This window comes from Aulonocara sp. 'chitande type north' Nkhata Bay, linkage group LG22, assembly GCF_057382095.1.
Source record: "Aulonocara sp. 'chitande type north' Nkhata Bay isolate Kocher_YH1m ecotype deep benthic linkage group LG22, A_spYH_male_GT1.1, whole genome shotgun sequence".
NCBI lineage: Eukaryota > Metazoa > Chordata > Actinopteri > Cichliformes > Cichlidae > Aulonocara > Aulonocara sp. 'chitande type north' Nkhata Bay.
In genome coordinates this window covers 19,484,356-19,507,754 of record NC_141364.1, presented here as the reverse complement: position 1 = coordinate 19,507,754, position 23,399 = coordinate 19,484,356, and the positions used below count along the sequence as shown (strand labels likewise).

At 42.0% G+C, this 23,399-nt stretch overlaps 1 protein-coding gene across 6 annotated transcripts in view; it reads right to left on the bottom strand.

The window, feature by feature from the left end:
• The window catches only part of runx1t1 (RUNX1 partner transcriptional co-repressor 1), a 64,433-nt gene that overhangs the window by 16,304 nt on the left and 24,730 nt on the right, over positions 1-23,399 (bottom strand). For 5 of the 6 annotated variants that reach the window (XM_086279916.1, XM_086279913.1, XM_086279918.1 and 2 more), the window contains exons 2-4: positions 6,305-6,442; positions 4,523-4,764; positions 1,718-1,807 (exon numbers count right to left, since the gene is read on the bottom strand). In XM_086279916.1, coding sequence (XP_086136042.1) covers positions 1,718-1,807; positions 4,523-4,764; positions 6,305-6,442 — 470 coding nt within the window. Of the gene's footprint in view, positions 1-1,717; positions 1,808-4,522; positions 4,765-6,304; positions 6,443-16,895; positions 16,969-23,399 lie in introns of those variants that run through there. The other variant, XM_086279920.1, reaches the window with a different exon arrangement.

The following is a 23,399-nucleotide window of genomic DNA, read 5'->3' as shown; positions in this document are numbered from 1 at the left end:
GGGATAAGGACAGAAGGAGGCAGAGGGAGAAAAAAAATCTTTCACAAGAAGCGAAAGAAAATGAAGAAAACTTAAGGGCAAGGGAGTGATGTAGGAAAGAGAGGGGGTGGATACAAAGCTCCTGTTTGTATCGTTAACAAAGAGTAATGGCAGTTCTAGTGGGACCAATTTCTGCTGCCCATAACCACGCTGACCCTTGGTGGATAACATAAACTTGTGAATGTCAGTTGACACATGCACACATCTGCAAATGCAGATGTGAGTGCACCATGTAAAGTGAGAGGCTATTGTGTTGGGAAAAGATGCCGCCTGTGTTTTCAAAAGTAACATTTACCCATCTGTCACTCAGAATCTCTATTAATTCAAGTTTTTTTTTCTTTTTTTAGATATATCTAACCTTTATAAGGCAGAATCTGTAGAGAAATTACCAGATTTTTGGTACCGCAACCTATGGTCTGATGATGATTTAGTTTTTTATTTGCTTTTTAAAAAAAAACTGAATAGAAAAAGCTGATTTGCATTCATAAACAATGCCCAGACGGGAAGTTTTGATCCGGATATCCGCTGGCTACATTGGAAGCACTGAAATATTCACCATTGTCCCCAGAGATTAGTCATGAGACAATAGCGGATGGGTTCCCAGATTGCTCAGTTACAAATAGCAGAGAGTCCATAAGAAAGACTGATGCAAATCAAGAAGAAGACTGGAGAAGAAAACAGGAAAAAAATGGAGCTTTTTACCTTTACAGAGGTGTGCAAAAGAACAAAAAATGAGTGATGCGTTAAATATTACACCCGTCGCTGCTCTCCATCTTTCAGTAGCTCACTGATATTGATCTCCACTTCACCTGGACCCATTACATGGTCTAACCTTCTGCTGCTCAGTATAAACCTCAGTCTCATTTGTCATCCGTGACTATCATAACAAATCACGCTACTGCCCCCAGTCTCAGCCCCTAGTTTAGCCTTCAGAATATGCACCAAAAAGCACTACATGCACCTATCTCACACAAACCACACATTAAATAAACATTATTCCCTTTGTGGATACAAATAGAAATAATTTCATCTCCTTCACTTTTATCTTCCACACTGTGATAGATATGAGAGATATGCTGTTGTGACTGAGGGAAGGGCACAGATGCTTAAGAAAGTGTTCTTTCCTCTAGTAACATACCATGTTAATGGTTGAAATGCAGCTTAGTGGGAATAAGGGAAATAATGACAAAAACAAGCCAAAGACCAATATGAAGATGAGGAGGACATAAATAGATACGTTGTCCTTGGGGATAAAACCACAGTCATTCTGTTTCAGTATATTCACTGTGTTTATCTTTAAAAAACAACAACTTCTTTCCATCCAAACACTCTTATAAGAAAAAATTCTGCCTTGTGTCAGCGTTTTGCACTATATAGACAGACTGAGCAAAAGAAAAGAAGAAAACCCTGAAAGCTTCTCGTCAACAGCAGAGAAAGTGAGTAAGAAGCAAGAAATAAACAAGTGAGGGATGGATGAAAGACGGGATAAAAGTGCAAAAAAGAAGAGAGACTCAAAAAAGAAAGAAAAGAAAAAAAAAGAGCAACAACAGGGATAAATATCGTGAACATAAGTATGCACATCTGGAATCTGTGCCGGCTAAATGCTTTCCAGATTTCATTGATCAAACAAACAGGCGGGCAACCTTCTTGTTGTAAACGTGTACTGAAATGCCTCTACCTTCAGAAAGGGTATGACAAAAGGTCGCAGAGGGAAGTTGGTGGCTTCTTGCAGCTTGGAGTGAAATTCTTCGATGGTCAGAGTGGAATTCTGGAGAAGAGAGAGACACAAAAAACAAACACATGAATCCATGTGGAAGGCATTAAGTGATAATATTACTTATTGGAAGCTAAGCTATATCCTGGCCTGGACTGAGCATTTTGGGTTTTGTAATAGGAAGCATATGGGCAGGCCACAGCGAAAAAGAGCCACAGAAAACAAAGGCACACATCTCCTTCCATCAGAAACAAACGCACATACAGGAGTCACATCATCCAAACACATCCTGCACGAAGGACAAATGCGTCTGATTAAAAAGGCTTTTGTACGAACGCTGATGGAGTTTATCATACGTGAGATACAGGCTCATTTAAAAACAGTTATCTCTGTATTTATTTAATCATTTAAGTATAGTTGCTTGTGGCTTTCCACTCTATTTTCACATTACCACATGTCCGCTCGTGAATTATAATCAGAAGCTGAAACACAATGAGGATTTTCTATATCTGGAAGACATCGGGGACATGGATAATAATGCACTGCATTTAATAATTTATGCTAATCAAACTAATTATGGGGTATTCACACAACTTTTCTGTTGTACATGTGTGCATGGCAAGCATTCTTTTCTGGATCAATGTTTTATGTACAACTCTCTCTCTTTTTTTTACTGATCACAGAGAAGAATAACCAAAATACATTTCAGCAGCAGGAGATTGTGAAGAAAAACAGTGTGTGCATGTGTGTGCACTTTTATTGAGCATGTGTGCTTTTTTTTCCTGTAATAGTGCAAATGTGGAGATGGTTTAAGTGTCTGAAGCAGTGGGGGGGTCGGTCAAAAAGTGGGTTACGCATTGCAACTTGTCAACTTTAGCACCCAAATAAAGTCTAGTTGCTGAAAACTACATCAGTGTCTGACAAGACAGTGTCACTATTTTTAATTTTCAGCATGAGGTATTCCCAGAATACAAAGGAAGAGGTAAAAAAAAGCAGAGATGGAAAAAGGTGTGCTTGCACATGGCAGAGGAATCTTCAATAAAAAAAAAACCCAAAAAATAAATGGGGGGAGGAGAGAAAAATCAAGCAACACAGAGAGCATAAAAAAAAGCTGCAGATATTATTTTTCCTCCCAACACTCTCAGCGTTATTTCCCAGACCTGAATTTTGTTACATTCAGTCTTACATCTGTTCGCCCAGATTGCGTAGGGGCTGTTCTTGACAGCTAGTGAAACCTCCCGAGTCTCCCTCTCTCCCTCTCCCAAGCACACAACCAGCTAATTAACGGTGTCACTCTTTTCAGCGAGGCAGGGGGAGGGACAGAGAGACAGTGAGCGGGAGAGGAAGACGGGGGGTGTATGGCGGGGAGGTATGCAAACCAAAAGGACACAGGAGAGGCATGTGCGTATGCAGACGGTGAGAAAAATAAACATAGTGAAGCCAAAAGGAGGTTATGCTCTATGTGGCTAATTAAAAAAATTCCTCCCTCCTTCTCCTCCGCCTCCTCCTCTTTTCTGCACAACATTCAATCATTATTTCTGTATTCCCCTGCTCATTAAGCTCAAAATTTCTCAGATCACAAAGATGTGTGGTAAATCTCCAGATTTGCACATTGTATTTTACACCAAATCCTTTCCCTGATATATCCTTAGCATAACTGTGTCAACTAAACTGGGAAACACATCTGTCTTATCAAATGTACTCGATGTATATTTTGCAGAAATGCCAATATTAACATTCGTGGTACCAATGTGAATTTCCAGTAAAGAATGTGCTGTACTTAAAACCTTCATATTTTTCAATCTTTTCCTACATTTTTCTCATAATTGACGAACTCAGACAAATTCTGATTTACATGTTGAATATCAAATGCTGTTTTATTCCCTCTATTTGCTGGATCTTAATTAGGGTTAGAAGTGTGATTAGCAGTAATGCTTTAATTTGAGCATCCTCTTAAAGCCACAGTCATCACTTGATTGCAATTACATCTATTCATTAGCTACATAAATAACAGTTTTAATATGCAACTGGGTGAGTTATGTTAGGTTGTCAGACACCTGCACACCCTTAGTGACAACATTAGTTTGATGCTGGAATGGGAAGTCTAATCCATATCGCCGTCGTTTCCACGTTGTTACATTTCAGTTGAAATCACAGCAGTGTAGTTAAATTCATTGTCGATCAGCTGTATAAAGATGGATGCTGCCAGCCTCATGTCACTGCTGTATTTTCTCTGTTTGCCAGGCATTGTGTGATCCTCAAGAATGAGTTTTAACGTCACCGATCGATATCAGTTTTGAAGGCAGAAACTCTACAAAGGTTTTGAGCCAACGCTCATCTGCTGGAGATATTTTTTTTAAGGCCTGCCACTTCTTCTTTTGTTCTTTTACTTGTTCAAAATCTTCCAAGATACACTAATATGCCTCTGAGAGTCATCTTGTTGTTGAAAACATGCTATTTAAACCTGTCAAACTGTGTTATCATTGGCATCAGAAATTCAAGATTTTCTTGAAAGGATGCTAGTAACAAAGTGCCTAAAGATATAATTTAAAATGTGTTCTTCACTAAGTTGTTTACTACTGCCCAAGACCACTTTAAAAAATTACAAGAAAGTCTGACTTCTTGGAATCAAAATATAAGGAAATAAAGATTCACTCAAGATTGTTGCACAATACTGTATTTACACATATTAACACATTTTAACAGCACCAAGCAGTTACTTCCTCTCTAAGAACACTGATCCAGCTCACAGACACCAAAGGTTCTTACCACTAATCCCAGCACCAACGTGCGGACTCTTTCGCCAATTTCAGGTGAGATGTCGTTCCCAAACTGCTGTAGAGTAGTGAGGAAGCGCTTGAGCTTGCTGAGCTGTCGGGCACCACAGGCTGGAGGCAGCTGTTGGTTGGCCAGAGACGATGAGGAGGATGAGCTAGGACCATTGCTGTAACCATTTGGGGGAGATGGAGCGCCGTTGAGCGCCGTTGGGGAGTGGCTACTGCCGTTGGTTACTGTGTGAGATAAGGACATAGAGAATAATGTGAGCAACAGACAGGAAAGCACGGCATTTGCTAATTGCATTTTCTTGACGTCATTTCTTATTATTTTTGTAAATTTTATTTCTGATAAAATCACATTACTGTTAAAGTAACACTGGATTTCCTCCCGCTACGTACAAATCATGGAGGAAACAACAGCTTTGTGATTTCCAGTGATTTCAAACGATGCGCATTCCCCTAAAATCATCCGCAAGCGTCCGCATTTGTTTCCAATTAGTGCGCCTCCTTTGAACCTTCACGGCATCCTCCCATAAAAACATATTTCTGTATTTGGAGACACGTTGCCTCTCTCTACCTCCGTCTCCCTTTTCTGTTCTTCCCGAAGCTCTAAACATGCCGGTGACAGTGAGACCCCCCCCTGTGCTCCACAGCGCGGAAGCTATACGTGTCTGTGTGTGTGTTGGGGGAGTTGCTGTACAAAGAGATACAAGGCAGCATAAAGCTCTCTCTCTAATGAGATTAGGTTGTGACTAGCGATCCACTCACTCCCCCTCTGGCCGCCGTCCAAACCCACCACTGTAAAGAGAGGAGAGAGACGAGATGCTCAAACTGCATCTGGTAACAATTACGTCGGATGGAAATCAAAGCATACTGCTTTGTTAAAACCTTTGGCATGTGTAATGAGAGAGTTGGGCCTTTCCTCCCTCATTGCACGGAAGCCCCAATGTTAATTGTGGTGTGTGAGCGTTTGCAGCAGAGAGAGAGAGCGAAACAGACAGACAGATGCAAAGGGAGAGAGAGAAAGTAAATAACATAAATGAAAAAAGGGGTATGTGATTAAAAATGAACAAAATAATTCAGCCGTTGCAAAGTACCAGCAGTACCAATGCAGACTCAAGTGCTCTGAGCACACAGGGCCTCTGATTCTTTGATTCTAGTGCTCTTCATGCAAGTGGTTAAGTATGCTCTTCTGAGTGAATACTAGGGTGTAATTTGCTCGTCACAAGCTATGTGCGTGTCATGGCATTGCTCCAACAGTTTGTAAGCATGGGTGTTAATGAACTTGTTGGGAAAGAATTGAAAAGGCTCAATGCAACTTGATAAGAGGGTCTCACGAGTCCCACACGTCCACCATGATAACTCGCATGCTGGAACTGCGTTGATATGTATGAGCTTCTGCAAATCTACTGTCAATCACCATTTTTAGAGTGCAATTTTTATATGATTGTTATACCTCCAACCATACACCCAGCCGGGACATGACTGAGCTGTGACATTAGTGTAAAACATTAACTGTGTTAAGATTATTTGCTTTGTTTTTTTCTTTGTGATCTTTGAGCAATGCTGGGAACATTTATAGGAAGGTAATTTTCTGACCTCCTTCCTACTCATCAGCAGGCTGTTGCTGGTTGGCCATTAATAGCAAAAGTAGTCACATTATTTCTCTCACTGTAACACTGGACCATATTTGCAGCATGGTCACGGTCTGCAATAAAAGTAGGTTTTCTTATATCAGCAATCAGCAATAAACACGTCCTCTTTGCTTACTCACATGTAGTTGGTGTGTAGGAGCTGTTACGGGGTGCTCCTTGTGTACTGGGTGGGGGTGGCATGGTAGGGGGGGTCAACCTGGACTGTGTCTTGACGTCCGCAGGTGAGTCGGGCATGATGGAGCGCTTCCCAGTGCGATCTGAGCAAAGACAAAGAAGACAGAAAATATTAAAGCAAAATACCGTGAAGTAGAAACGAGCAGCATTTTTGTCGCCTCGCATTCTGTGCCAGGTGGGATACAGTACGGATACAAGCGGCAAAAGTGGCTTCCTCAGTTGGGTATCTGGGTTCTCTCTCAAAGATAGGATGATGAGTTCAGTTGTTTGGGAGAGGCTCAGAGTAGAACTGCTACTCTGACACATTGAAGAGAGTCACTTGACGTGGCTTGAGCATGTAACTAGGATGCCTCCTGAGCACCTCCTAAATTTGCTTTTCCTGATGTGTGCTATCGAGCAGTCCCTGGGGCAGATCAAGGACACACTGGAGAGATTAAATCTCTCAGCTGGCTTGTGAACGACTTAGTGTCCAACCTCTTCAATCCATGAACAGCTGGTGAAGATGGCAGGAGGGATGGAGATCTGTGTGCCTCTGCTTTGGCTGCTTCTCCCCGTGACAGAAGATAGATGGATCATAAAAGGTATTTATATATAAATGATATAAAGAGAAGAGCCAAAAAAGCCACCAACTTTTCTTTGGCCAAGCTCATTTAATACATTTTTGAGGGCGCCATTAATGCTGAACAGGTTTTTGAAGCAATTTATGCTGCCATCCAGATGGCACTGATGTGATGACATGTCAGGAAGACAATGATAAACCAGATTCTAGCTTTATTACAACAGCATTGGTTTGCCTTGCAGTTCAGTTGTGTCACCAGATAAAAAGATTTGGCGCAATATGGAAAAATACAACAAATTAGCTCTCAAACTTACAAGCAGATGAAATCGCACACCAAGCGAGAACGGGAAAATATTTTGATTTCCAAACTATGGCAGTTCCCGATCGCTTATCGTGTTGTTAAAAGAAGAGGTGATGCAACACGGTCGTAAACAGGAGCCCATCATTTTTTTTTAATATGCGTCTGAGATCAAATATAAAATGAGCATTTATTTTTCCAAATCTTCACAGTTAGAACATATGCTCTTGATAAGCTGTTGCTATTCAAAAAGAGCTGAATTATTCTCGTTGATTAATGGAAATCGTGCAAATGTATGCCTACAAAAACGACACAAATGCACGTACAGTACAAAGGGCAGCAGAATTTATTTTGATGACAAAATGTTTGTGAGGAGCCCCAGAGAGACTCGATGTGGAAAGAGATGGCTCCCCTCATCTTGCGCATTTGGCACACAGTGTCTGACTTTGAAATGAGAAATGAGAGTGAGCAAGCAGAGACACACAGACAGACACCTGAGAGAGAAGCATAAATCTGCAGTGAGTCCGGGTCTCATTCCACCACCATCTGTGCCATCCTGCAGCCCACACCCCTTCCCCGTCCCAGCTAATGACTGCAGTGCTCATTACACTCAAACTAATACACATACTCACTCTCACACTGCCTTAATGCTTGAATCTCTGGATAGTATATTCACATCTGTTTGAGACAGCATCACAGCAGACAACCAGATAGCCTATAAACTAATTAGACATTAAATAAAACAGTCAAACAAAACACAAACTTCTCTCTGCAACAGCAGTAACAAGCCTATCACAAAGTGAACAGACTCTTATCAAATGTATCTGTGGCACAGTGTGAAAAGGAGGAAGGAGGAGCTGCAAGAGAAAGTAAAGTATTATCTATGACATTGGGAACTTTGCTGTAACCAGTGTGAATAGATCTGATTTGACTCCAAAATGCATCACAGTGTGGTAAAAGTGCAAAGATATTGTGCATGTTCCCCCCCCCGGGTGTTTCCCATCATTCATTTGACCAAAATCCCAAAATGTGTTTGTGAGTACGTTTTTAATGCGTATGTTGTTACACCATCTTATATTTTCACTTCTGTTCCTCTGGAAATTTTTAAAGCATTTGTGCATTCAACTAAGTAAAGCATATACTACATACGCCACAGAACACAAATAGTAAACGTTGGCCTTGGTGCTTTCTGATTGCTTGGATCCACAGTGCCATAATGTTACGTTTAGGTAAAAAGAAGGAGAAATACTGCCGTGAGAGAGACAGAGGAGCCTAAGCCTGTTAGCCAGGCCCAAATCTCAAAAGCACTGCAGCCAAAGTGCACTGTGACGAAGTATGTGTGAAGTATTTTAGTCATGCCAGCTTGACTTTAGAAGACAGGCGAGTGAGAGATGGAGATGTCACCAAAATTCTAAAAAGTGCTCCAAATCTCTGCCTGCGATTGAACGTTTAGGGCTTCTTTATTTATTCAACATGTTTGGAAAGTAAGCCGAAGGAATTTCAGGTAGCTCGATAAAAGAATCAATGCTGTAACAAGACATACAACATGTCGGCGTGAATCATCATGACCAGCAGCCTGTTCAAGAACAACGATTAGCTTCTCCAGGCTTTCACATACAAAGAAACAAAGGTTTATTTTAATTTAATTAAGCTGTAGCTGCTAGGGTAATTGTGTGTAATCACAAAGAAATAATCATAAGTCATTTTTGCCCAAGATATTCAAAACTGTAAAGGATTTTCCAGTAATCCCTAAGATTCTTACACTCAGATGATCAAAAAAGAGGAAAGGAGGGATAAAGACAGCACTCCTGCCTTCTAACTGTCCTATCATTGTCAACTGAAGAGTACCTGGGAGGATTGAATACATTTGTCTCACACCACACTGGCACATATTAGAGACCGTGTGACTCTTATGGATGCAGGAAGGCAACTAAAAGCCAGATGACCTTGAGCCTAAAATGCTTTTAGGGTCACATTCAGTTACACCATCAATGCAGAACACAGAGATGTAAGATTACTACTGACTTAGCTTTAACTTGGTGATGGAGAGCTTGATTGGAATTTAGAGGAAAAGGTTGCACATTGCACAGCAGAGCACTATGATTGGATACAAAGTGCATATTAGTGGGAAAAATTTGATTAGCTAAGCAGAGAACAGAGGAAGGGAGGTTAAAGAAAAGTCAATATGAAAAGAAAAGTATAGCGAGCAGAGAGACTATTGAACCCTTTCTACTTACTGTCCTTTACATTGACTCTCCTGCTTCCACTCTCTTTCTACCTCTTTCCTTGCGCACCCACACAAACAACCTTTCCTGCCCAGACTGTGAAAGCTTTACTGCTCCAATTTCACCATAATATGAAAAAATCTGGACTATTTATTTTATAAACTCAAGACATAGCTAGTGGAAACGTATAGTCTTACCTCTGGCTGCCAGCTATCATATCCTCTATACTTTCCTAAAATATGATCTACGAAAATACAAGGTCATTAAAAAAGATGGCTCGGTGACAGGACCCAAGGTAATTCATAATTTTCCAGTCAAACAAAAAGGCCCTGCATGTATATACTTAACAAGCATAAATTAAATAAAGCCGCTATATCACACATGGTTGTGCTTATTCTGTTTCAATGGCTCATGCTTTCCAAAGGTCTGTATGGTGCTTTTTTTTCTATAATTGTGTGATAATTTCTGGCTCAGTTCACTTCATCTATAAGTTCTGTATAGAAAGGCTGCAAATCAGGAAACTTTGTGATTAGTTAGGAAAATGGATACACAAAATGGCTCGCATCAGCACAACGCTATCTGAAATAGACTTTTAGTAACGCCTTATTAAACAAAATCCATATTATAATATTATGATATAACAGGATGCAGTTTTTCCACCAAGTAGAACAACTAGAATTGGAGCATTTTTACAGCTGCAGCACCATGACTTAAAAAAAGATACAATTTTCAACATTACAAGCCTATAACATGTCTATTTGATGCACAATATGTAATACGTAACTTCAAATCCACGCGGACTCCTGCGTGGAACTCTGGGCCCTGCGGTGGTATGAAAAGATGAGTTTGGTTACAGGCTTGTAATTGGAGAATAACACCTGGGTCAATGTCGTGATTGGATGGTAGTCATCAGCTAGAGATGAGGGAAACAAACCCTGAAAGCATTCAAAACTCATCTGCTGTCCCTCAGGTAAAGAAGATGAAGGATGAAGAATGAATTAGTGTGAAACCTTTGCACACACACACACACACACACACACACACACACACACACACACACACACACACACACACACACACACACACACACATGCGTACACACACGTGTATCCAGGCAATAACAGTTTCTTGCACACACAAACCCCCACACAAAGTTACAGGTATGTGACTTACAAACAGCATCGTCTGTCTCTGGTTTGATTGCAAAGTACATAACCAGAATAACATCAATGGCTTCATACTAACCAACAAAGGCGGCATCCAGCTATTCACTCTACAATTGCTATGCCCCTTGAATCAATGGCAATTCTCCCTACACAAGGTAATTTACCCAGTTTTGGGAAAAAAATACAGATACATCTTAAAACTCTAGCACGTTCCTGAAAACAAGTCAAAGCAAACCTTACACCTGTGTGCTATCCATTTTCATGAGCCAATATGTCACGTATACTGTTAAATTAAAAAAAATATGTATCAGAGCTGAAGGACAATCAGACAGGCTCATTTTATTACATAGCTGAACGATAGGAAGTACTCCCTCCCTCATGCATAATTCAATCCAAAAAGCACCCTTAAACAACCTTGAAAAAGTTGGGCTTCTCAAGTGTAATACACCATGTTAGAAGTTAATGGACAGGCACATGCATTGTCCATTTATTAGGCCTGTTAGTGAACCGCCGGTTACATCATGTAGGGATAACATCAGATCTGTGGCCAGACGACGGTACTCCAGGAGTGGACAGGTATTGATGTGCGGAGCTTTAATGGAAAGGGGGGTGATGAGTGCTTGGACTTTGGCTAACTCACTTTACGGCTTCTCAGAAGTGCTGTTGTCTAGGAATTAATGGATTGAAGAGGATGAGAACAGTTGTTGAAGAGGCACCAATTAGCTATGAAGGCACACAAGAGTCTCTCCAATGTGTGCTGTTTCACTAGCACACTTTATGCATGCCGAGGTGCTGAGCTTATCGATCACGCTAGATGACAGTGATTAATGTCTCGCACAACAGCCACTTCCTGCGCAGTTTTATCTAAAGCACCCTAAAGGAGCTCTTAGCGGAAATATTTGGAATATAGGCGGCCTGAATAAAAGAAAGTTAAAAACTGATGGGAATGTGCGCACAAATGCATATTTCTACTGTGGTATTATATTGAAAGTGTCGAAGGTTATTTCACTGATATCTGACTGAATTAGGATTTTGCATAAGGAGTAGCCTTATATTTGCACGGTCTGCTGTGTATTGAGTCAGCTTGTAAGCCACCATTATTCTGCTGGTAGCTCTTTATATCTAAGCACTGCTTACTTGGATTGTCGTTCATTGTCATAAAGGCACACAAAAATTTGAAAAAACAACAACTGCAGACTAAGACAACAGTGACTGAATATGCTGTGTTCTTCAAATCATGCCAAACATCCCTCCCGTTAAAATAACAAAGCAAAGCTCGATCTGCTCTGGTTTGTAACTTTAATCAAACCTAGAAATGAGGCAGAGCCCTGGACAACTACCTGCCACTCACAGGGATGTCTTCACACTTACATCACCCGTTCGCATCGTCCGTGATTACGTGATCCTCAGTGTTTGCAAAAATCGCTCCCTCTTTCTCGCTTTTTTTTTCTTCCTTTCTTCGTCTTTCTCTCCCTCTCGCCCGTACCCTCTTACAGCCGAGCTCAAAGAAAGGAGATTTTATCCCCCCGCTGACTTGTGATACATGCCTTTTCTAAGGTTACACGCAAGTTACATCACTCGCTTAAAACAGGATTGTTGCAATGAACGATATCTAGGAGGAACGTGGTCCCTGAGAAACAGTTCAATATGTTACAGGGAGGACTTTGCTAACCCATAACTCAAGGCAAAAAAAACAATGTGATATCAAAACCTCGCACATTTCATCATCGCACGCAAAGCTGGGAGGTCATTTCGTATTCAAATCACCTTGCGAAATGAGAGCAACATTGCCTAACCTTGATATTTTAGATTATTCATCGAGGCCACAATGACTTCAAAGTCTATCATCGGGCGATAGAGTCAAACAATCTCCATTACACACTTCATAAGCTAGAATTGCCTCCGTGTGTACGCGTGGTTCTGCGAATGTGTATGTGTGCGCGCCAAGAGTACCAGTGGAGACCCAGAAAATGATGTGATAACAGTGGCAGTAATATGCCACTTGAGACTACTTCACACAGGCAAATCCCATTCTTCAAAACGACAATGGATTTCAATCATGCTGGGTGAATTTTCGAGAGTTGGCGGCTGTGGCATAAACAATTTACCGTGCCAGATGAAACGATACTGAGATGGTGTGATAGTGGTGTGCGGTGATTGCTCTGTGTGCTGGGTACAGATGTGGGGAGTAGGGACCAAAGACCGGTAAAAGAGAGAGAGAGAATGAAAGGGCAGATGTGTTAAAGAACAGCGCTGGGCGACAGGTAGGATGATTGAGATTCAGACAGAGTACGCAGAGAAACAAGAGGAATCTTGTCTGTATGCAAGTGGAATATCACGCAGACACAGACACACACACATGCACACACACATACATGCACGCACAGCCAGATGGAGCAGTATGCAGAGCATGTCCCATCAAAGTCCACCCGCTTGTCAAGAAGATGTATGGATGCAACGCCCTACCACAAGCCCACAAAAACACAAATACATACACAGACACACAGCTGCAGGGATGCATGTACACACTGATAGCAAAACAACACAATTCTCAGTCCTTCTCACACAGACACACACACGCACACACACATCTGATCTCCATTGTCTTATTTATTTTCCTCCACAGCAGATGCAGTGGATTCAAATGCAGAGGAAAGCAGCACCACCATCAGCGCATCAGTTTTGACTTTATTTTCACCACCTTGTTCTCGCTCCTCGCCTCCTTTTTTCCCCCTCTTTCCTTCGTTACCTTCGTGCTTTTCTCCCCCCACTTTTCTTCCTGTCTTCAGTCAATCCCTTTGCAAACACTCACTGGTGATCACATATTGTTCCTGAAAGTTCACTGTTGGTTTTTGCTTAACGCTTAATATCAGCAACGTTGTCTTAAATTATGCATGTCCAGTGCACACAATGTAGTTTCTGCTTGTTAAAGTCAGCAAACTGTCAATAGCAATTATGTGTTTAATTGCTTTAAACGATTGCTTTACGTGTTCGTTTAACATTTACCACAAATGAAGAAGGTGATGTTGGTTTCCCTCGTGTTAAACATCCATCATTTATATTTCGGTGTAATCAGAGATGGGGTTGAGACATGGACTGATAGTTGAGTCATTTAACACAGTGAAGAAAAAAAAAGAACTAATAACTTCCAATGTTGTCCTGACCGGCCAGCTGGTGAAGTAGTTTAAGAGTCCATCATCTTACTATTGATGTATGTTACACCTGGGTGTTTGCTTCACTGAAATATGGCTCACTGGTGATTCTGGAAGTTTGGGGGTTAAAGGTTGTGTTTACTTGCAATAGATTTGAATGATGAGAATAGGGGACCTGAACTGAATCATATTTATCATTCCCACCCTTTGTGATTATATTAATGATCAGTTTCTTGTGTGCTTGTGCTGCCTGGAGGGGTTGGTTTGGATATCATTTTATAGATACCGATGCCATATCGATTAGATTATTGCTTGGTCATGTATTATCAATTTCTGGTTAACTTTCTATGTGAAGGAAGTACATTGACAACATTTGTACAGCTGTCTAAAAAAGAAAAACACTGTTTAAAGGAAAAGATAATCTTCCCAGGAAATTGAACAATATGGATTCCCATCCCTAATCTTTCCCCGTTGATGAGTGTAACAGTGAAAATGTGGTACAATACAGCACTAAAACTTTGCAAACAGACTGGCTCTGGATCAATGCTGACAGTCTTTTTCATCTCCCACCATATCTTTATTTTTCTCTCAGTGCAACATACGGAGATTTCTCAACTGCACACAGAGGTCTGAGCACCATCTGTTCCACCACACAAACTTTAACACACACATATACGTGCATATATGCATACAAAAACACGTCGATCTTTCAGACCTACACTCACGTTTGCACACATACACACACAGCGGTCAATAAAACATATGTGGTGTATAGCATCAGAAGCTCTTTTTTTTTCTTTCTTTAAGTCAGATTTATAGTAATGTCTGTTTTACCCATCTGTTGAAAAGAAAAAGTCTCACTTGCACAGAGAGGGGAAGCAAGTGTTAAGGAACAATAAAAATGATTCACAGTGCCCGTTATGCATCCTCTCAAATCGAAAGTACTCCTGCCACATCTTGTTGCCAGGCAAAGCTGAACTACGAGCTCTTTTAAAAGTAAAGATGAGCAATGGATGTGTGTGACAGAAGACTAGGGTCGGCGAGAGGTAAAAGTAAAGACAAGCTGCAGAGTGACAAACAGCGAGTTCAGGAGATTTACCGCCATTATGAGCAGAGTTTACCATTATTAAAGTGCTGATGGAAATAGAAATGTTAATTCCATCTGACATTTTTCCACAGTGGGGCCAAACGGGGCTCAACATATTTAGAATACTCCATCAAAGACATCGTTTATTTATATAAAGCTGGCTTGTCATTTTCATTAACAACATGATGTCTAAATAATGATATAAATGGTGCGTTTTGGGGGGAAAAAATAGAATGATGTAAATCACATGTAAGCCTCGGTGAGCCATGTTTGGTCACTTGATGGAAGCCAGCCTATTGGAAACTGCTTTCTGTATACAGTTTGGTTCATTTCTGATGCCATGCTGACACAGAGCAAAGTGAGCCCAAATGGGTCTGGGCGTTTTCCCAGGCAAGACTCTTCGCCAGCAAAGGACTCACACAAAACTCTCAGCACACATCCTAATGCCGATGACACATGGCTTTATTTTCTAAAGCTTCCCACACAGCCAGTCTGTAACCTCTTTAGTCTACAGTGTAGAGCAGCGAAATTGCTTTTTGAACCTCGATATAGGTTGTGCGTTTTGACATGCATATATGTCAGCGCTACAATAACCGCTATGAACAGGCTGCACATTTATACACAAACCCCTTATGAGAACTGTTCAGGTCTGTAGCTCAAGTACAGCTTAAAATCACTCATATAGCCACTCCATCTCTAAACACAAGCACACTAATTCACAATGATACAGGCTCGCATGCATTATTTCCATTTTATGTTCGCTCAATTGGAGATAATACATCTGAATTTCAGGAGCTGGACCACACCTCGGACACTATAAATAACGCATATTTGCTTTTGTTTCCATGAGCCACTCTTGCGCCCCTTTTTTCTCTGCTTGCCAACCTCCTTTAAAGGTATCAGAGTGAATGAGGCCTTTCCCATATCAAACCCTCTGGCCTCTGGCTTTATTATAAATATATGTGGAGTTCCTTGCTACCAATGTGAAGGAATCATGATGATGTTTTAGGTTGTTGCACAGAGAGAGAGGTTCCAAGCTGGTCACTGCATGGCCTGGGCCAGAGGGTACTGACATCTCACAGTTTGACTGCTGCCATGACCTACGTCTGCTAACCAGCAAACCAACCAACAGTTGCGGCGTTACGTTTGTTTGTATGATGTGTGTCCCAGCTGTTATCGTGACTGCAACATGAAGGAAGTAGCAATACTGGAGCACAGCTGGGCACTGCAGCCCACGATTCAGTTGGTATTATCATCACACAGTCTATATCTAACTTGATGTCCTACCCAGATTTATTAGATCCACAGTGCGGATTTCAATAAAATATATAAGATTGCTGAAAGCTTACAGTGTGTTGGAGCCGTAAGCCAGATGGAACCCAATTTGTATCTGTGTGCGTGTCCATGCTGAAAGGAATATTATATAATATATTCCAGGCCTCAGCAGCAAGATCAATTTTCAACAGACAGTAAAGGCCGTCGTGTTTTACATGACAGTTATCTCTTACCACGTGGAGAGAGACGGAGACACCCAGTTAGAGGAAGGATGGATAAAGGGGGCGCATGAGTCGAGTGATATACAATGGACGCTAAGTGAGAGTACAGTTATTTAGTGTGACATGTAGGAAAACAGACATGGATGAAAGGGTGAGGGTTGAAAACAGATGTGGGAAACAGATCAAGAAAGAGCTGAGAAAAGAGAGGTAAGGATGCTGAAGGGAGAGCCTGTAAACAAGAGATAACATTTAGGGCATATGAGACACAGATGGGAAATCAAATACAGGAGGCAGAGGACAAGAACAGAAAAAAGAGGGCATAGGCTAACAGTAAGAGAGTGGGGGTTCCTGGGGGAGAGGGAACAAGCTTGTCTGCCTGGTGTTTTCAAAATATCACATGACGGCTGCCATGTGTTGGAAATTACTGCCGGTTAACTATCTTCCCCAAAACCACTCTGAAAAAATATGTCTGCAATTTATGAAATGTGTTCCAGGGCTGTGCTAAATACAACCAGATTTGCAAAACAGAGGGAAAAAAACCTTTAGCCCTTACCACCTCTTCTCTGAAAACCACTACTCCTTTGCCTTCTTACTCTCCTTCCCCTTCTACCCCCACTGCTGCCTCCTCTGCCCTGCGGGGGAAGATGTTTAAAAACAGGGTCTTAGTCACATCTGGTGAGCAGGGAGCGGTGGTTGGTGAGACCTTGGATCGGGGCATTTCTAAGCTTACATCGCATGTGTGTGTGTGTGTACCTGTGTTCTTGTGGGTGACACAGTGACTGTGGTTTGCTAATGGCTCTGAGTGGCTGTGAGTAAAGTATGGCTGGAGGCGAAAGTGGCAGAGGGATGGCCTCTGCTTGCGCGCAAACACACACATGCCCAGTGTCACCACAGCCCATTTTAGGTCAGCGATGTGTCTTTGTCTCCTTTCATCTAACTGTTACATCCTTTCTACTGGGCTCTTTCACCTTTCACTGTCTCGCATCCCTGTCAGCACGCAGCCATCTGAGTCCACTGACAGGCGAGAAGAAAGGAGCTAAACATGGCCCACAATACCATTGAAGCATCATTGACAGGACTGTACAGTTCCAGTGTCTACAATCTGCATTTTATTTAAATAATCATGTGTTAATGTGAGATCTTAATCTTTAGTTCAGTAAAAAATAATCATAAACTGGCTATAAATTTTAGGTTTGATACTTTATTTTAAATTTTCCATATACAAATGTGAGATATTATTTGTGACAGTCCATTAGTTTTCTAGCATTTCTGGGTATTAGCATCACATGTTGTCGTCTTTGTTCAGCAGGAGGCGCCTCAGATCGCTATCCTCGCCACATCCATCCCCCGTGTCCATCAAACAGCCTCAGTTTTTCAACCAGCACATCTCTGAACTCTGTCCCCACACCCACGACTGATACTACTAATAGCATCATCAAGACAGTCCCATTGTTTTGCTTTTCTGTGGCAACACAAACACACACACACACACACGCATAGACTCAGACACAGCCTAACCACTCTCCAGTGCTACAGATGGATGCCACCACTCTCTCTGGAGCGTTGCCAGCGCCAGCTAGTGAACAGCTTGCCTGGCACAGTGCTCCACAGTGTGTGTGTGTGTATGTGTGTGTGACAGTGTCTGTGTGTGTATGCCTGCAGAAACAGTAGCGAAATAGCCTAGCACAGATGGGTGGCCAAATTCCCCACCCCTCCCGCATACACACAAGAATACAAACACATGCGCACTGTGACACGCGCACACACATATGCTCCAGAATAGAGACACACATGCGGACGCAAGCACACACACACACACACACACGTGCCTTGGTTCTGCTTTAAGTGTTGTCGACCTGGCGCACACTTGCCGCTCGCACAGCTGCTTCCTCGTTCACACACACGCGCACACACACACAGAGTACACACAGCAGAGGATCACAGTTACACACGCTTCCATACATCTGTACTTACTTTACACGTCCTGTTCATGGCATGCAAAATATAAAATCCACCATCACTCCCGCATCACCCAAGCCCACACACATAGACAGATAAATGTATTCAAACGCATCTGCAACACAGACACACACACGAGCATTCGCACTAACATGGTCTTTTATGTTGGTAGCTATTCAGTGTTGTATGTTTCTGCGTGTTTTCTTCATGCGCACAACGAAAACATCAAGGCGTTCAGCTGGAAAGCCTCCAGTACTGGAAACCTGCCAGCAGAGGCCTATAGATCAGCATGATCATAGCAGTGTGTTAAGACACATCGCTGTTTAGTCAGGGCACAATAAAGTTAAGACATGCAATGAATGAAAGCTCTGCCTGCCACAGCTGACTTTACTAGAATGCAGCAGCGTGCAACTGAAACCATTTAAAATGCCTAAATTGTGACGTGAACTCTTGTGACAGGTTGTCTGATATTGCCTCATGTCTTGACTTTGTGTTTCTGCATTGGCTGCAGCTTCTGTTGTAACATACTCATGAAATGCTGTTCCTGAATGGCGGATTCTAAAAAACCAGGAGGTTTTACATTCATTTAGGGTCAAAGGAACGCTCTCTTGGGATCCAACAAAGCCAGAGAAACTTTACCAATGGAAAAAAGTCAGTAGTTAGACAGCCTGCCAGTCAATGAGCTTAGGCGGCTGGCAGCAGGTACTCTCGCCCCCGGTACATAGGGGAAAGCATGGTGGCGGGCAGTGCCAACTGTGCACTAGGTGGGCGTGCCAGCTCCGCCAGCCTTGCAGTGTCTGTTTGCCAGTGCCATCTGGGAAGAACAGCTCTGCGCACATACAGTACCTCTCCTCAGCTCAGAGGGCACAGACACGCACAGACACACACACATGCATGGATGCACACAAGAAAGCAAGGGCAGACATGCACTCCACATTTATGTAGAATCCACAAATATGCATGGTATGAACAGCGCACACACATATGAAGGTACGCACACACACACACACAGGCACAGCCGGCCGCTGACAGCTCACCATCTGTGCGCTGCCTCTGACTTCTCCCTCTGCTTCGTTCTCTGCCCTTGTTTTTGCTTTCATAAACGCGCGGTCCCTTTCCTCCTTTCCACACTTTCTCTCATCGTTCCCCGTCTTATCAGATGAGTTCTTCAGGCCAGAGATCCCTACGTTATGTCATTGCTACCTGTGCACTGACACTTGACATGTATTTTCTTTGGATTTCTCCCCACGTATAGGATTAGGAAGTGTCATTATTTGGCAGGTTGTTTTCAGGTTGAACTGAGCAAGACAGCGAGTCTACCGAGTCTCTCTGTTTTTTACTTGAGTTGGGCAGTCTGGGCCAATCAGATATATAGATGAGGAACTATAAGATATCCTTAAGTGATTCACTAATACTGAATAAAGTGTGAATGCAGTAAAATCAGGATTAGTCTTTCACTGAGGACACAAACCATCTCTCAGTACACCACATAAGTCATGTAAAATCAAAGAAAGATACTAAAAAAAGTGAGAACAAGAGAAAGAAAATATCAATCTCAGTCTGTTACATAGTGTTCCTCTTCAGAGGAGAGTGAATGAATACGAGAGCAAAAGAGTGAAAACCAATGTAGAGAAAGAAATGAGTAAAAGGGAGAGGAGAGGAAATAAAGAGGAGGAGGAGAACAGAAGTAGGAAGGTAATATGAGCACAGGACTGTGGAATTCACTTCAAAGAGAAGCTAAAGCAGGTCGCTGTCTTTACCAGAGTTTTCCTTGGGTGAACCTCTCTCATATGTTTCTCATTTAAAGCCTCTGAACCACTGTTTGAAAATGAAGGCCAAAGAAAGACACAAGTGCTCTACATGCAGCGCATGTCCTTTTTTTTGTGCCGGAGTATATTCACAAGGGATTTAGACAATTAGCTCATTTGTTGAAAAATAGCTGTAATTTTCCAGATGCCGTTCCATTCATCTTAACATTTCTACATCGCAGTTTAACAGCTTCACATTTGGAATACCACCAAGCTATTCCTTTCCTCCTCTGCAGCACAACAGCTGTAATATTTTCAGTCACAAATCTGCCCTCTCTTTCTATTCCATGTTCCATTTATTTCTTTCCCTCTCACTGGTCACCACTACCTGCAGTAACTGATTGTTTCTCCCACCATCTATCCTTTCCTACCTCCCTTTCTCCCCATTCTCTCCCTCCCCCCACCCTTTGGCAACTGCATAACATCATCAGAAAGATCTATGACCGAACACTATTGCACTCCTATTATTCTTTCTCTCTGCAGCCTCTTTCTCCTTCAGTTGCAATCCCTCCTCCTTGTGCTTCCTACTCCCTGCCCTCTCTTTACAACTTCCAACCATTTTCACCCTCTTACTCCTCTATCTGCTCGCCTTGCTGTCCTTCTTTCCGTCCAACTCCTCCAAAAGCGCCACATGCACTGGAAGAAGTAGCCTCATTACAAACAAGGAAAATCCATTTGGAGCAGGCTTCTCCGACCCCCTCTGAACTCTCTTGAGTAAAAATGGCCCACATCTCTGCTCTTGCCTCCTCTCCGTCGTGGATTCCCCCTCTTTCTCTCTAATTATTTATCCCTGTTTCTCTGCCTTTTCTGTTTCCTAAGCAACTCACTCTCTCGCCACTATGGTCCCTGTGTTCTCACACAACCAGGTAAGGTGTCGACATTGCAATACAGAGTAGAATTTAAATACCGATTCATGTGTAAAATAGATGAAAAATTAGATGAAGTTATTCAGTTTTTAAATTGATTATCAGTTACTAGGACAGGCCATGATAAAGTAATAATCCATTCACACAATCTAGACACCAAATCCTATCTATCTATCTATCTATCTATCTATCTATCTATCTATCTATCTATCTATCTATCTATCTATCTATCTATCTATCTATCTATCTATCTATCTATCTATCTATCTATCTATCTATCTATCTATCTATCTATCTATCTATCTATCTATCTATCTATCTATCTATCTATCTATCTATCTATCTATTATTCCTTATACCTGGATCATGCACACACATTTCAAATGGTGGCATTACTTCAACCAAAACATTGGTTGAAAACTGCTATAAACACAAAGGACAAAATCAGCAGGGTTAGTTGGTGATTAGCAACAGTTGACAGTATTTGAAGAGAACGACGGACCTCCAGCAAATAAATGATATGATAATAGATAGCCATGAACATAACAAAGGACAAACAAAGTTGAAAATGTGTCCAATGAGTCAACTCATGAGTTGCCTTCATGACCCAGGAGTCATCACAGAATACACGAGCTATGCCAAAAACAGCTGTCGGAGCTCCCGACGACGCTCGTGCTTACGGCTGAATCATAACCAGGTGTTAGAGCCCTGTTGTTAGGATGAACAGCGGACACTGGATTCATGAAATCTGAGAACAGACATCAAGCTGGGTAGTGTGCAGAATCTTCTGAATTCAAACAAAATAAAGCAACTGACTCGTGTCAGCGCTGTCAGTTAAATAAGACTCATCCCACCTATAAAACTGAAACTCTGTCTTATCCCCTTTACTTTTAATTTTATCGCTTTGAATTATTGCTTTTGGCAACTGAAGTTATCAGAATTTTATAAAATTTAAAACTGATAAAGTTTTCAGCTCACGGGAGTAGAAACAAACAGTTAGCAGCCTTTCCATGGTGCAAAGGGAAGCTGCATATCTGGAGGCTCACTTGAAGATATAGTTTTTAATACAAAGAAATGATTTCAGCAGCTTTAATAGTGAATGTTCAGCCCTTCATTAAGCTTCATTTGTCTGATCCTTAAGGCAAACAATTAAATGGTGCTCCTGGGTTTAAATTGGGCAGCAATGTCATACTAAAGATCTAAAGAAACAAAAAACACCTCCTTGTGCACTGTGTGTGTTAGTATGTATATCTCATGTGCCTACAGGAAACATTAATCACTTTTTTTTAGTGACCTGAAACTTATTGTGTGGGCCCCTTCAGTTAAACTAATCGATTCTCAGCAGTGGTTTAGCAGTAAGAAAATTAATCACTGCAGCACTTCCTGTCATTTTCTCCAGACTACTCCTGAAATCTTCTCTCCGCATCCTTCTTCTTCAGCTGGCTCTCATTTCTCTCCCCTCTCTCACTCTGTCTTTAAGAGCCTTTCCTTTCTTTTTACCCCTCATTCCTCCCTCCAGTGCTCTTTCTCCCTCTCTCGCTCGCTCCTTCTGCTCTGCCATCATCGCAACATCTGATTAACATATGTCTGGGCTTTCACTCCCTGTCAGCTTGCAGGCATCTGCACACATGCGAACTAACAGAGGCGCTCGCATTCACGCAGCCTCGTAAACCGTGTCTCAGGTTCAAGAGTGTAAAGGACAAAAATGGCAGCAGATTTTCACGATCCTCCTTTTAGCTACATTTATGTCCCACGCCGCCTGAGCGTGAACGTGTGCGTGCCCACAACAGGGAGGATCAGAGACAAAGCGCCTTAATGTTAGTGCAAGACAACAAGCACTAATGTTCCCTCAGTGAGCTGCTAAAAATGCCAGTAAGGGAGGAGAGAAAAAGAATTATATTAGGACAGAGCCAAAGACGAGATGAAAGAGAGAAGATGTGAGTATGGGAGCGTATAAACAAAAGCAATAGCTGCTCCAGCTCTCCGGAGACACGTGGCCCCTAAAAGCACTAGCAAACCCAGTCTCTCTCTCTAAGCTCAAGTTTCATTTCAGAGACAGGAATTGATAGAATGCATTTGAGTTTATTCAATACACTGTTGGGAGCTTAACTTCATATCCCACTTCCAGTTACTGCAACCAGAGAACTCGTACTGATTAGCTTCGGCAGTAGTAACAGGAAGACATCTCATCCTAACTATCACCAGCCCATACCAGTCAGGCTACATGATCAGATTTTTTACCTGATGAGATTTTACCGGCTTAAAGCATCAATGAAATCATCTCATATGTGTTGCAGGATGCTAAAGCCTCTTTTCAAATCATCTGTTCTCCTCTGCCCAAAACTGCCTGGAATCAGGCCCACTTTCACGGCCTCATCTGCAACAAAAGCAGGTAACAACAGCAGCCGACGTAGGCAACCAAAC